Genomic DNA, 15,035 nt, shown 5'->3' with positions numbered 1-15,035 from the left:
TCTTTAGACATCAACCTGCCACCCGGAAACGTAGTCACAAATAGAAACGTCGAAATCGACGTTCGTGTGAAATGCAAAATACTTCTGTATGATAAATTTCGTTGCAGCTCTCGAATTAATGGGACCGAGATACCGTACATTCGCTGGGATGGTGATCTGCATGTTTTTCGCCACGGCGATGTCTCTTCTGGCGCTGTTGGTAAGCACTCTTTCTTTACAAAATACGAAGTGGCGAATACGCTAGTCGTTTCAAAATCTCGCCATCGCGAATACCTCAAAGCTCGTATTATCCCGCGAGAGGCAACTCGCGGATCTCGCAATGGATTCAACGCGAGGGTGCAACGCGGATCATTTTGCAAGCGATCCATCAGCGTGCATCATACGGTGCGAGCGTATGCAAATACGAGTGGTCGGTCGCTGCATGCTAATGCAATAGAAACATTCTGGCATTCAGACGTTCCCGAAGCTACGCGCGCGCCCAGATACGCACGGTAGTCGTGAATTTCGTGGAAATTTCAAGTTTTGCAAAAAAGAAAACCTGGAAATTAAAAACAGTAACTATTTTAACTGAATTGTCATTATATGCTTTCGTTCTTTTCCTTTTGTCTGATTAGGGTTACTTGTTAAGACACTGGTATACCCTGTCGTTAGCCACATCGGTGCCTTTCATTCTTCTCTTCAGTTACTACTGGATCATCCCCGAGTCACCGCGGTGGCTTCTCAGTAAGAATAGAATAGACGAGGCGGAAGCGATCGTCCAACAGATGGCAAAAGTCAACGGCAAAACAGTGCCTACGAACTTTCTCAGAAAGATGGAGGTAACTTCACTATTTAATCGCCGATTCCTTCTGCTTATGTCTGTCTGTATGTTTCCTATATTAACTCCTAAACTCTTTGATCGATCTGGACCAAATTTTGCACAGTTACTCTCTAGATCTCTGCGGAAAATGTAGGCTACTCCCAGGTAGCAAGACTCGTCATTTTGACGTCAATTGACGTCAAAAGTCTGTCATTTTGACGTCTTTTGACGTCATTTGACGTCAAAATGACGAGTGCTTGCTACCTGGGCTGCGAGACCTGGACACCCCATTCCCTCCCTCCGATTTCATCCCTTTGACACCTTGTGATAATCCCTTGCGATCCCCATCAACGCCGGCTAGTTTAAGCTAATAATTTATTAAATTCGGATAAGGTATTACATCTTCGTTACTATTTTGCAATACAAGGGCTATATATGAAGTCATTAGCGATGTTATTTGCAGATAGAAATATTAAAGAAGCAAGGGATATCGTGTAACGGTAGGAATTCCAACGACAGTAACATCGACGTGGAAGGCGAGAACAGATCGCCGCCGTCGTCCGCGACGCCTATGGACCTGATCACAAATCCAAATATCAGAAAGAAGTTCTTCATCCTCGCTTTCGATTGGGTGGCGAACGCGGTGGTGTACAACGGGCTATCCTACAACACGACTAATCTGGGTGTCTCCGATTACCTAGCTTTCTTCATTGGTAAAGGATTCTTCTCTCTCTCTCTCTCTCCAGGCCAATTTGCTCGTTAACATAAGTGCATCACGATCTGAGATGAAAAAATTATTAATCATAATCCTGCATTAACATATTCTTCTTATCTTTATTGCAGGAGGAATCGTGGAGATTCCGTCGTACTTTATTACGTGGTACGCAATGGACAGATTGGGCAGGCGATGGGTACTATGCGTGACTATGATGCTTGGTGGGCTCGCTTGCGTGTCCTGCATGTTCGTGCCCGAAGGTACTATTTTGTCGATTTACGTCTTGATTCAAACAGTCTTTAGCGAACAGAAATAATCTTACATCTCTGAACAACTTCAGAATTATTTCAAATATTTAAATGTAATTATTTATTTTGTCGTGTCGCACGTACGTGGATATGGAACGCCGGATATGATATCCCTAACGCCGACCGGGAGAAAATGTATGATGACGACCGTTTACCACGTTGCTCATCTCCACGTTATTCGATTATCTCCGCGGGATAAAATTGAATAAAAGTATTAAGCCGAATCGCACGCCTTTGCGTCATGGCGGCCTCAACGTCATTACCTTATTGAATTCGTCATGATATTGTCACACGTCCAACGGTGTGAGAGGCAATTACTGTTGCCGACGTCACGACGTTTATGAATAAACGTTCGACCTGCTTATAAATTAGTTACCGTCACGCCGCACGCATATTTAGCTTCTCTCTCCTCGGAAACCCACGATATTCACAGAAATCTCAAACTTTCGTTAAAAAGAAGATAGGAGAAATTTAAGGAAGGGTAAAATGACATGAGCGGGCAAAATCAGGACTTAGATTCCATCCGTGGAATCACACATCCTGTATACATGATCGGCCTTTGTCGCAGCAGACGCGGTCTGGGTGACTGTGAGCCTGGCGATGATCGGCAAATTCGGCATCGCTGCGTCCTTCGCCGTCTTCTACGTTTTCGTCGGCGAGCTGCTGCCGACCGTACTGAGGTCCCAGGCGATGGGCATTGCCTCCTTCATCGCCGGTATCGGCCTCCTCACCTTCCCCTACATCGTTCATTTGGCGGTCTACTCGAGAGTCTTACCCCTGATCGTGATGGGATCGCTGAGCCTCGCCGGTGCTCTTACTTCCATATTCCTGCCGGAGACGCTCAATATCCATCTGCCGCAGACGGTCGAGGAGGGCGAGCTCTTCGGGGCTGATTTCAAGCTGTGGTCCTGCCCGACGATACCAAAGTTAGTAATCTCACTGACGATAGGTTTGGCACGTTGCAGAATGCAAAAAGGAATTTTATTTTCAAGAAAGAGAACTCTCAAAAAACAATTTTCTTATGTAATTAAATTTATTTTACAGCAGATTCTTCGATTTTATTTTTAAATTGTTCTTGACGAATTTCATTCTTTTATTATTATTTTATAATAATATTAATGATCGTCGTCTTCATGTTTACATTAACAAACTTGGTACCGATACTTGATATCGGTTTCAGGAAAGGTTCAAGCAAGTCCGAGTCCATGCCGTTGAAGTACTTAGTGAACGGCGGACCGGGTAGTCGCTCGTCTACCTCGAAGGTCGCGTCGCAGGAAGGCGCGACTACGTCAGAGGGCGAGAAGCCAGCTGCCGTGCTGCCCTCGAAGGAAGAAGAGGCGAAGAACTTAAGCGCTCCACCAAAGGCGGAGGAGCTGACGAATGTCGAGGTCGTCGGGCCGAAGATGGCTAGCGTGGTGGTGGAAGTGTCCGTGTGCCGGAAGTCGCAATGAGAAACGGGGACGGGATAAACAGACAGTCTTATAATTAACTCTTTACAACGTTGTATCATAATTACCAGTATAGGACACGCATTGTATTTATTTTTCCATTTATTATAATGTACTTCCTTTGTAAAACCTGCCTGAGTTTGTCGACTAGCACAATTCAATATCCCCGTGTGTTTTTTTTTCTACGCTGCTGAAGAGTGCTTCCAACTTCGTCGCGGTGTGTGTGCGTGTACATTGCGTGTGATTGATAACGCTCCGTGCGAGGATTAACGTCCCGGGATCTACGAGAACTCCAGAGTGTAACGCTATACTTTTTTATTTGTTCGGTTAGACGTCGATTTTACATTTTGTCCTTATTAAGAAGATCTTGTTGTGATTTTAATTAGTTTAAATAAAATATCTTAATATCTATTGAGACGGATAATCGTCTGAGAAACCTTGCATGATCAATATTTCACGTTCTATAATACCATGAATAATAAGTAGAAAATTATACAGGTGGCCAGACAGTCACCAAGGAGAACTTGGCAGTCGCCTGTTTTCTGTTTTAATGACATCTTAGGCAAGTCCGCGATCTCCTCGTTTTCTCATCCTTCAATTTTGAGAACCGACTTTTTCCACGGCTATTAGAATAATCATTATTGAACTCCGTGCAATTATTTTGTTCAAAAATTTCAGAATAACTAATACAAAATGCGTGAAATTGTTCACATCCAAGCCGGTCAATGCGGCAATCAAATTGGCGCCAAGGTTAGTATCCCTCAAAATATATAATACGATAATGTCAAGCTTGATTAGTTAATTTGTAGTAGTTAATATCTATATCACACTTAAGCATAACATTAATATGTTTCGAATAAATATTTTTAAAAAACTTATATAAAATTTAATTATTAATTTACATAAATTTTTTTAAAACATTCAGTTAGAAATGCCACTTAATTAAATATATAACACTCTTATCACGATCATTCTTTTCTCGATTAACAATTCGCATTTCTGTCTTTTCTATTGTATACCAATATATCTTTTCTCACAATTTAATTCTTAATTATTCCTAACCATTCGCAGTTCTGGGAGGTGATTTCAGATGAACACGGCATTGATCCTACGGGCATCTACAAAGGAGACTCGGACTTCGACTCGAAACTTCAGCTGGAACGGATCAACGTCTACTACAATGAGGCGTCCGGCGGCAAATACGTGCCGCGTGCGATCCTCGTCGATCTGGAACCCGGTACCATGGACTCCGTGCGCTCGGGACCCTTCGGACAGATATTCCGACCGGACAACTTCGTGTTCGGCCAGTCGGGGGCCGGCAACAACTGGGCCAAGGGTCACTACACCGAGGGCGCGGAGCTCGTCGACTCGGTGCTCGACGTGGTGAGGAAGGAGGCCGAGAGCTGCGACTGCTTGCAGGGATTCCAGCTCACGCACTCCTTGGGCGGCGGTACCGGATCTGGAATGGGCACTCTGCTCATCCTGAAGATACGAGAAGAGTACCCGGACAGGATCATGAGCACCTTCTCCGTGGTACCGTCTCCCAAGGTTTCCGACACGGTCGTGGAACCCTATAACGCTACCCTGTCGGTTCACCAACTGGTGGAGAACAGTGATCAAGCTTATTGCATCGACAATGAAGCACTCTACGACATTTGCTTCCGTACTTTGAAGCTGACTACTCCCACGTACGGCGATTTGAATCACCTCGTGTCGGCTACCATGTCCGGCGTAACAACCTGTCTAAGGTCTATAATACATAAATGATGATTATTAAATTGAAACAAATTATTAATATAATAATAAAAATACTGATAAAAAGATTGTAAATCAATACGTAATTTATCTTAAATGGCTACAGATTTCCAGGTCAATTAAACGCCGATTTGAGGAAACTCGCGGTGAACATGGTGCCGTTTCCCCGTCTCCACTTCTTCATGCCAGGTTTTGCGCCTCTCACGTCCCGCGGGAGCCAACAGTACCGTGCCCTCACCGTGCCGGAGCTCACGCAGCAAATGTTCGACGCGAAGAACATGATGGCGGCCTGCGATCCGCGCCACGGTCGTTATCTCACCGTGGCGGCCATCTTCCGCGGCAGGATGTCGATGAAGGAGGTGGACGAGCAGATGCTCAACATACAGAACAAGAACAGCTCGTACTTCGTCGAGTGGATACCGAACAACGTGAAGACGGCGGTGTGCGACATTCCGCCGCGCGGCCTCAAGATGTCCGCCACTTTCATCGGCAACTCCACGGCTATTCAGGAGCTGTTCAAGAGGATCTCCGAGCAGTTCACGGCGATGTTCAGGAGGAAGGCCTTCCTTCACTGGTACACCGGCGAGGGCATGGACGAATTGGAGTTCAACGAGGCGGAATCGAACATGAACGATCTGGTGTCGGAATATCAGCAGTATCAAGACGCGACGGCGGAAGACTACGAAGAAGTGGATGAAGAGGAAATGGAGAAGTAGGAGAGAGAGGGATCTAACACGGAAGATCGCGCGCACTTGCACAATTCCTTGACGATTCTTTTGTACAATATTTTTGTATCTGTTATTTTTACGTTTTTTAATGAATGGTTTACACCGTTTTGTATATGTGTTGTCCGTATACACGAATTTTTAGATGTTTTAATGATTTGTATGCTTACTTTGGTGAAGTTTATAAAAGACAATACTTATTGGAAAAACTCCAAATTGGTCTTTCGATTTAATATTGCAGTGGATTCTTCTAAGTACGCTGCATTTTAATGCTTAAGGAACTCACACGACTCAATTAAGGCTCTTTGTTACACAGATAATATCATCTCTATCAGTTAATGACATTGTACGTAGCTCGATATAAATACGCCTCTTAAATAAGACGAGTAAACGCTGGCGTTTAGGCGCGAGTCTCGTTATCGAACTCGTTATCGTCCTTCTGGTCAACTGACATTGATGAAGCCAAGGCCTCGGCAAAAATTGGCGATCACGCATTATCTCATCGGTGCCCCGAGGGCAAACACTTTATTATTGCGTACAATAAAGGAGAACGCGTGTTATTGCGCGTGTTATTTCTCACCGTAGCTACTATCTTCAGAGGTGAAATGTCGCCCAATCTATGATATGTAATACATTAAAAGTATAAGATTACATTTTATCCTGTATTCTTTAAATAATATATAAATCATAAACGATAAAGAAATATACAGCGCGTGAGGAGAGTCTTTTTTAATTTTGACAAGATATAATTTCTTTTAGATAAGGAAATATTGAAAATGCAGAATAATAAAAAGTACTTCACCAAAATTGGATTTTAAATCAATTACTATATGCAAAATAACGACACATAAATTTAAACTTTTTTGAAAGAAGTTGTCTCCATTGATATATAAGCAAATATATTAATATCGACGTTTTCAAAATGCATTTGATTTGTAAAAAATATAGATACTATCGAGATTGAATAAAATTGCTGTACGTAAGATTGTGTATTGCAATATAAAAAATCTAAATATGTAGTAAAAAATATAGATACTCTCGAGATTGAATAAAATTGCTGTACGTAAGATTGTGTATTGCAATATAAAAAATCTAAATATGTAGTACAAGGCTTATCAAAAATTTAGTAGGTACTACAATATTGAGAAAAATTATGGAAGAGAATTCAAAATGACTTTTTTTCCATTACAGTTTGACATTTCATTCTTTCGTGGCTATAAATACAAAAATTTGATTTTTCAACGATTTTTATTACACTCCAGTCTATGCCATGTTCCTCCAAATGACATATCAAAATCCTTATGATTATCACTAGTAAAGCTGAATATAACATAGGCGTATCATTGATACATAATACAAGATCAATAGAAGAAGCTATTTTACATTCTAAATAATATTATTCTTCGCATTAATTTAATATTCGTCGCGACATCATTTGCCTTCGAATATTGATCTTCATAAATATATTTCGGTATCACACAATTCGTAAAAAAAGTAATCTCGATCGCCTATATTACGTCCGTCTCAGCGATTACAAAGCGCATCGTATATCGTATATAAAAGTATCAAAAGACGGCTTTTCGCGAGCTGCGCACGATCGGTCTCATGCGAGAGCTCCAACGATGACGAGACAGAGACAGAGAGGCTGAAGATAAACCTAGTAAAAGAGAAAACTGGTCGCTGGTTTCAGTTTTCCTGCTCGCAGGTCTCGAAGTCGTCAGCGCACTCCTCCACCTCGAAGTCCTCCTCCGCCGTGGCCTCCTGGTACTGCTGGTACTCGGACACCAGATCGTTCATATTGGACTCGGCCTCGGTGAACTCCATCTCGTCCATACCCTCGCCGGTGTACCAGTGGAGGAAGGCCTTCCTCCTGAACATCGCCGTAAACTGCTCGGAGATCCTCTTGAACAGCTCCTGTATGGCGGTGGTGTTGCCGATGAAGGTCGACGACATCTTCAGGCCCTTCGGCGGGATGTCGCACACCGCCGTCTTCACGTTGTTCGGTATCCACTCGACGAAGTACGAGCTGTTCTTGTTCTGCACGCTGAGCATCTGCTCGTCCACCTCCTTCATCGACATCCTGCCTCGGAAGACGGCCGCCACGGTGAGGTATCGGCCGTGGCGCGGATCGCAGGCCGCCATCATGTTCTTCGCGTCGAACATCTGCTGCGTGAGTTCCGGCACGGAGAGCGCGGAATATTGCTGCATGGACCGGGACGTCAGAGGCGCGAAGCCCGGCATGAAGAAGTGCAAACGTGGGAAGGGCACCATGTTCACCGCGAGCTTCCGCAGGTCGGCGTTCAGCTGGCCGGGAAACCTGAAGAAGTCAATATGCTTTATTCGTGAACCATGCTTGCGAGATAAAAGTTTTATTATCGGTGAATTCATGTTATTATCTCGACAAAGATTAATTGATATACTGTTATTTAAAACAAGAAAAAATATCATCTATTTTACGTATTGCTATTTCTTCATCTGCGTCACGTATTGATAAATTATATTTTTTCTTTTACAAATTCGCTTATTACTGTCATGGATTTTTATGCACACCTAAGACAAGTGGTTACTCCGGACATAGTGAGCGAGACCAGGTGATTGAGGTCGCCGTAACTCGGGTTGGAAACCTTCAAAGTGCGGAAGCAGATGTCGTACAGGGCCTCGTTATCGATACAATACGTCTCGTCGGTGTTCTCCACCAATTGATGCACCGACAAGGTCGCGTTATAGGGTTCCACGACGGTATCGGACACTTTGGGCGACGGCATCACCGAGTAAGTGTTCATAATCCGGTCGGGATACTCCTCGCGGATCTTCGAGATCAGCAGGGTGCCCATTCCGGACCCGGTCCCACCGCCCAGCGAGTGGGTGAGCTGGAAACCCTGCAGGCAGTCGCAGTTCTCGCACTCCTTTCGCACCACGTCGAGGACAGAGTCGACCAGCTCGGCACCCTCGGTGTAGTGGCCCTTCGCCCAGTTGTTACCCGCCCCGGATTGCCCGAACACGAAGTTGTCCGGTCTAAAGAGCTTTCCGTAAGCGCCGGAACGAACGGCATCCATCGTTCCCGGCTCCAAGTCCAGCAGGATCGCGCGCGGTACATATTTCCCCCCATTCGTGGACGTCGCGACTGTAATGGGGAAAAAGAAAAACTAAATGAAAGGTCAAATTTTTTAGACCTTTAGACTTTTAGAAGTACAGGAGATGCCTAAAGATATTCGAAAAAAGAACGACTTGTAAAATATTTTGCTAAGTAGAAAAAGTAATAAAATCTCTTTTTCCATTGCTAAATATATGTATTGAAATAACGATGAATAGAATGTAATATGATGAATTGTACTCAATAGTCGCGGTGATTCAAGACGTCAAGACGTCCATATTAGATTGACCGATATTGTTATTCCACCGAAAAGTCGTGCCGATCATAATAATCGACGGAAATGCGTACATGGATGGAACCTGTATCGTTTGCAAATGAAAAGCTACCGTAGAAAAATATGAAGATTTATATTAGGCGACTTAATTAGCATTATTACAATGTAAAATTATTTTAATTTCATGGTAGATATGAATAATCATAATTAATAACAATAAAATATATGTAGTTTTACTTTTAATCAGTTTCTGATAAAATATTTCGTATTCATTATCAGTGCTTAGTAGGATGTTTGATTGAATAATATGATTGTGAATAATGGCTCTGAAAATATAAATTAAATACTGAATTATATTATATTAAATATTAAAATCAAATTAAATAAAAAAAGAGAAATACAAATGTAAGAACTTAAAGACACATGAGTTTTTTCCGCGTATATTTGAATCTATTTCTAACAACAAATCACTCGCGACGACGGGTGGTGCGTACATTTCACTCGTTTGTTAATTAAACTGTTTCTACCACGGAGCACGTGCCGCACGTTTCATTCTCGGAAATAATCTCGTTTTCGCGACGCGAACAAGAAGTCCTGAGAAATCGTGTTGCAGCCGCAACTTACAACCTTAAATTCGACCACGGAGAGACGGTTATTTTCAGCGTAAAATACGTGTCTCAACGCTCCTCTTCTCCCACATTCCGTCGGTGCAGGACACGCGATTTTCTATCTTTCTCGTTACTGCTATTTTCGACGCGAAGACAGTAGAATCCGCGAAGTAATTAAAAAGATTCTGTACAATTTATCTCTTTAATTAGTCTTAATTAAATTATCTAGTTAAGGTGTTATTATGTCTACTTTCTTGTCGTTTTTAATATTCCTATTTTAAACTGTATGTTCATCCTTGTGCGTATCTTTCAACTAAGAAGTCAGATATATCAAGTAATATGTTATATATTATTATGTTTGTTAATTTATTTGAAATTAATTATTTAAAAATGTTTATTGCAAATATGAGAAAATATTTTTCAAACTCGGTACGTATAAATAAATAAATAAATTCCAACTCCAAATATGCTGTTAAATTCGTAGTGTCAAATTATACTCAAGTTGAATCATTTTTAACTAGACCTATAGGTCACCACTGCTCCTAATTCAATATGTCGTTTAATTTAACTAAATCAATGTTAATTTAACTGAACCAATGGAGTTAAAATAATACTGTTTGATGTTAAAATAATAAATTTCGACACACATGGTAGTTAAAAATAACAAAATGTTATTTAACGCAAGGTTCAAATTTCATCCTTTAATATTTGGCAGTGTAGCGCAGACTGAATTTAAAATAAATTATATTCTGCTCTATATAAAGAACGAAGAGAAAAGAAGAACGCGCAAGCCGTAATATTTACATATGCCCTTACCAGACGCTTCATTATAGTATACGGAGATTCGTTCGAGCTGCAGATCGCTGTCACCGTGATAAATGCCCGACTGGTCGATCCCGTGCTCTTCAGAAATAACTTCCCAGAACTGCAACGTGATTTGTCAACATTAACATTTTGGAAGCCAACTGTTTAAACAGAGTCTACCTTTTTCCGAACATATCCAGCATAATCTAACCGGAAAGTAGTTCAATACAAGAATAGCGAGTGTCTCTTAATGTTTTGTAAATATATAGCTTATCGTAGGTTTATTTTACTACACTTTTCCTGCGAGCCACTCGACGTGTCGAAGGGGCAATTTCCCTCCGAAGCCGAGCGCGTGCACCCCGAACTCCGGGGACAAGGATAACACGCGCGACATCCAAAAATAGAGACGTACGGAATTAAACGCGGCCTGTGCCCCCTGGCTCATGTCCACCCTCCCGTTAAACATTTCTCCTCTCCATTTGTCTTGTCTTTACTATTTTCTCCGCCTATTAATAGCGAGCCGGTGTGCCGGTCGCCATGGCCGCCGCCTCTCGGCGAAATGGGCCTCCCTGATTATTCTAAATGCATCCTCGCTGCATTTACGTGCATCACGTACGCGACGCTCATTATCGCACGAACATGAATAGGGATTAGTTGTCATTCCTCGCACGGAAACGGCCACGTTCGATTCGGAACAGAATTCGTCGAGATAGAGAATTTGTTTTACAAACTGATTTTACTGAGAATATATTGTCGCGTATATCAGATATGAAGAAAAATTAGGTTTGATAGATTTTTAAGAAGATTTTACGTTGATGCTTGGAATCGCGTAAAACGTGAAACTGTGGTATAATTATTATCGCTTGACCGATTCACTGATCGTTTCCTAGCGAGACTATCTTGGATTTTCAACCGGTGTTTCGATTACTCGAGAAACGTCGTCGTACAATCATCGTGTAGATCACGACTGTGTCCGTAAACCTACAGGAACTTCGCTTTTGCTTGCTGCGATCGTTAAAATCTTTCGAGCGGAAAACGATGCCGTGAAACCGACGATAGATCCACCAGAAGAGAAGGGACGATCCTTTTCAAAGAAGATAATCTTACGAGCGCTTCACTTGGATCGACAGAAATAATGCGTCCAGTGATTGCGAAAATCGAATCAGTAGGATTGACGGATCGATTCGTTCGAACGAGACTGTACTTTCCTCGCGCGTCTCACATCTTTTTTGTCAATCATTTATTTTCAGATTTCTAATGATAGAATATCTAATCTAAATCTAGTAAATATAGATAGAAATTGAGGGCTATACATGTAAAAGCATTTATTAATAAGCTTCTTTAATTAATTAATGGATAAACATGCCTTCCGTATCAATTTAGTGTAATATTGCTATCCGATTATATTATTTCTCATTCATATTCTCGAACTAAATTTACTTGGCTTTTACTATACTATTGGTAAAAAATTTTTTCTGACTCATTGGGTACTCCGTATTCTGGTTCACAATCTGGTATGCGTCATTGCCCGATGAGCAATGCCGCACGAAATATCAAGAAGCATCTTTTAATTCGTAACAAAGTTACACAGAAATTTGATAAGACATTATTTGTCGAAGATAAACCTCGATAAAGCAGAAAGTTTACTTTATTGAATGAAATTAAAAGTTCATGCCAGAGTAATTTTGATTTTATGTACTTTGTATTTCAATTAATAATTTAAACTGCTTGCAAAATTATAACAATAACGCGAAAATGTATGGGTATATATGGAATATTTTAAAATAGAGTTAAGAGCACAGAAATAAAATAATAAATACACAGTAAGTTATTAAGATTATAAACTGCCTGATTTTTTTACGGAAGATGAAATTCCTTGATATTGTCTGTGAAATAACAAATGTAATTGCGATGGATGTATCGCGAATGTCCAGATTGTCACGCCTACGAACACGATCAATGAGATTAGCGAATCTGTAGTGCTTCGCGATAATACTACCTTCATATAATGTGTCGAATAACGCACCTTATTCAGACTCAACCGGCAACTAAAATTAATTAACAGTAATACTCAATTTCAGCTACGCATCGGTCTACGGCTACGCGATAATTATCCGATTTAAGCCTCAGAAACTAATTTTTATAGTCGTATTATAAACAGCTTTTTATTTGTCCAAGAACGCAGAATGATTAATTTAATTTTTCATACAATTGACTTTATTCCAAAAATGAATTTCGAGACGTGCACTTCCACGTCCACTCATTTTCACGCCAATGAACAATAAACGCGGTTACTGCAGAATCTTAAGTGTTCTTCAAGTATGCGCGATCGTCGTTTCCTGCCATCGTGTGCCGGCGCGATTAAAACTTGGATCACTTCGCGCACTTCGGTCGAAGGGGGTCTTCAATGTCGAGACGAGTGCGGTTCTTTAAATTTCATTCGTTGCGCGCCGCCTTATCTTCAATTCGATTACAGCCACGGTCGAACGTTATGTACCATCAAGTAAGATTGCTTTTTTTTATGGAGCGACGTAACGTATATGCGTTCTTGCCGGTTATTGCTCCACCGAGTTTATCGATTCTGTCCAGAAAGATGAAGAATAGGAAGAATTTATAGAAATAACTCTTTTTATTATTAGAATAATATAACGCGTTCAATAAGATAACGTACAAAAAATATTTAATTTAAAAAGGATTGTATCCCTTAAAAACCGAAGTGACCATTTGACGGATAGTTTCCGGTGTGTCGCTTATTTGAGTATAAAGAAAATGACAAGAGGATCTGAGAAGAGCGCCGAAAACCACGAGAGTGCCTCGAGCGAACTCCTCGATCGATACCTCGAAGACGATGAGTCATAATACTTGACTTGTTCGCGCTTTAATTGACAGTCGTCTGTCGTCTCGGTACGAAGTAAAACGGATTTACAGTTAATTTCCGGACACCGCGTATCTTTTAATAGATAATTTATTCTTGTCCCATCGACGCTTCTGTACTCCACACCTTATTGAATGTGTAAATGTGTACCCGAATAAATCACTTCCATTCATGTTTCTGAGTTTTGATACTGAAGCTATTGACTGTTTGCATCTTCTTGCGCTGAATTTAATCGCTGAATTAAAAACTCGCCCGCGGATTTAGAACTATTTCATCAATTATTAAATATTCATTATAAAATTCTAATAATAGAATATTCAATATTATCAACATAAAAATTCCTCGATACTTTCTTTTGACAATCTATTTTTATCTAAAACGCTTCCTTTTATCAAAATTGGATAAAAATATATAAAGATACGATTTGAAATCTGTTGCAGAATTTGTCATTAAAATACATCCCACCAGTATGATGTGTGCAAGAATATTGTTGATATTTAAAAGATACGAGGGCTATGAAATAAATAAAATAACAGTATCGCTGTCTCGATAAATTATCACTTAAATTTTCGCCAAGGAAAAATTAATTCTAAATTTACGCAATTAGTCCCATTAAAATACCAAGGTATCCCGGTATGTTTTATGAAATTCTTTTCGTATGCGTGAAAATGTATGAAGCGTAGAAAAAGATGTCTTTTCAGAGCTGTCGTGTCGACCTACCTTAGCGCCGATCTGGTTGCCGCATTGTCCAGCCTGCAGATGCACGATCTCCCTCATCCTGTCTTCCTTTCAGCGCGGAAAAGCGGTACGGGGCGAGAGGGAAAACAGCTGATCTCTCCTCCTGGACCTGCCGGGAACCTTCTCTGTCCTGTGCCGTGGGTGCCGAGGATCCGTGCGTGCGCGCTCGGCGTATCGGACCGGAGTGCGTGCGTGCGGCTGAATGCAACCGAGCCGAGGAGTGCAGCCAGCCGAGTCGCGAGTCGAGCCTGAGAATGAACGACGAAGCGGTATTCGTGACGTGAGGGAAACGCACTCGTGCCGGCGTCCTGAGCTCCACTCTCCCGAGGCGAATCTACCACTCGACGACGCGACGTCGGGATTAAGCCTCGGGAGAGGAGCGGGGAGGAATCCGTCGTCGCGACGGAGGAAAAAGGAGGAGAGAGAGAGAGAGAGAGAGAGAGAGAGAGGGTGAAGGAACGGACGAGCGTCGGCTGATAAGCGACGCGAGAGTAAACGGGAAGGAAAAACGTAGGGGGTTCGTTCTTGCTCCGCGCGGGGTTACATCCCCCGAAAAGGGGGACGCATGCGAACCCCGTGCGTATGCACAAATCTGCGCATATCCCTCGAGTACCGCTTCCAGTCGGTTTGTCTCTTCTCGCTAAATGCGCGAGGCTTACTCTGGTCAGCAAAGCGAATGGTCATTTTTTTATCGGCAGCGTGTTTTTTCCAGCATTTCCGAAATTGGGCCTTTGAAGAATAAGTAATTAATAACGCGTATTAATCACCGCTGCAAATTAATTCCCGGAAGCTGCGGCCTAATTACGGCTCGCGTGCGAAATATTGTTCGATGCGTCGCGAGACCGTATATACGATTATTCTTTATATCGAATTACCTTGAAGCTCATTCACC

General features: G+C 41.8%; 3 protein-coding genes across 4 annotated transcripts in view; 2 read left to right on the top strand and 1 right to left on the bottom strand.

Moving 5' to 3' along the window:
- Positions 1–3,681, top strand: part of LOC139776651 (organic cation transporter 1) — a 97,960-nt gene extending 94,279 nt beyond the window's left edge. For both annotated transcript variants that reach the window (XM_071713492.1, XM_071713484.1), the window contains 6 exons: positions 108–199; positions 615–818; positions 1,263–1,512; positions 1,643–1,774; positions 2,391–2,748; positions 3,003–3,681. In XM_071713492.1, coding sequence (XP_071569593.1) covers positions 108–199; positions 615–818; positions 1,263–1,512; positions 1,643–1,774; positions 2,391–2,748; positions 3,003–3,273 — 1,307 coding nt within the window. In that variant the 3' untranslated portion in view covers positions 3,274–3,681. The remainder of the gene's footprint in view (positions 1–107; positions 200–614; positions 819–1,262; positions 1,513–1,642; positions 1,775–2,390; positions 2,749–3,002) is intronic.
- Positions 3,682–3,787: 106 nt separating this feature from the next.
- On the top strand, positions 3,788–6,992 carry LOC139776683 (tubulin beta chain-like). Its single transcript, XM_071713548.1, has 3 exons — positions 3,788–4,020; positions 4,342–5,018; positions 5,132–6,992. The coding sequence occupies exons 1-3, from the start codon at positions 3,964–3,966 to the stop codon at positions 5,739–5,741; spliced, it is 1,344 nt and encodes a 447-aa protein (XP_071569649.1). The 5' UTR covers positions 3,788–3,963; the 3' UTR covers positions 5,742–6,992.
- On the bottom strand, positions 6,980–14,465 carry LOC139776677 (tubulin beta-3 chain). Its single transcript, XM_071713534.1, has 4 exons — positions 14,126–14,465; positions 10,543–10,651; positions 8,301–8,874; positions 6,980–8,067 (listed from the first exon to the last, which is right to left on the bottom strand). The coding sequence occupies exons 1-4, from the start codon at positions 14,180–14,182 to the stop codon at positions 7,437–7,439; spliced, it is 1,371 nt and encodes a 456-aa protein (XP_071569635.1). The 5' UTR covers positions 14,183–14,465; the 3' UTR covers positions 6,980–7,436.
- Between the last annotated feature and the right edge of the window lie 570 nt (positions 14,466–15,035).

Source organism: Temnothorax nylanderi, unplaced genomic scaffold (assembly GCF_030848795.1).
Source record: "Temnothorax nylanderi isolate EJ_2023f unplaced genomic scaffold, tnyl_v1.0 TNYL_tig0005_pilon, whole genome shotgun sequence".
In the NCBI taxonomy this organism is placed as follows: Eukaryota; Metazoa; Arthropoda; class Insecta; order Hymenoptera; family Formicidae; genus Temnothorax; species Temnothorax nylanderi.
The sequence above is the reverse complement of the archived record's forward strand: the minus strand, read 5'-3'. Positions and strand labels throughout refer to the sequence as shown.

Bases quoted from the DNA above. Each gene is read 5' to 3' on its own strand.
- LOC139776683 (XM_071713548.1), top strand. From the start codon at position 3,964: ATGCGTGAAATTGTTCACATCCAAGCCGGTCAATGCGGCAATCAAATT. The intron at 4,021-4,341 runs GTTAGTATCCCT...AACCATTCGCAG, and splicing joins GCAATCAAATTGGCGCCAAG to TTCTGGGAGGTGATTTCAGA. The intron at 5,019-5,131 runs GTCTATAATACA...AAATGGCTACAG, and splicing joins GGCGTAACAACCTGTCTAAG to ATTTCCAGGTCAATTAAACG.
- LOC139776677 (XM_071713534.1), bottom strand. From the start codon at position 14,182: ATGAGGGAGATCGTGCATCTGCAGGCTGGACAATGCGGCAACCAGATC. The intron at 8,875-10,542 runs GTAAGGGCATAT...TCCCCATTACAG, and splicing joins ATACTATAATGAAGCGTCTG to TCGCGACGTCCACGAATGGG. The intron at 8,068-8,300 runs GTGTGCATAAAA...TGACTTCTTCAG, and splicing joins GGAGTAACCACTTGTCTTAG to GTTTCCCGGCCAGCTGAACG.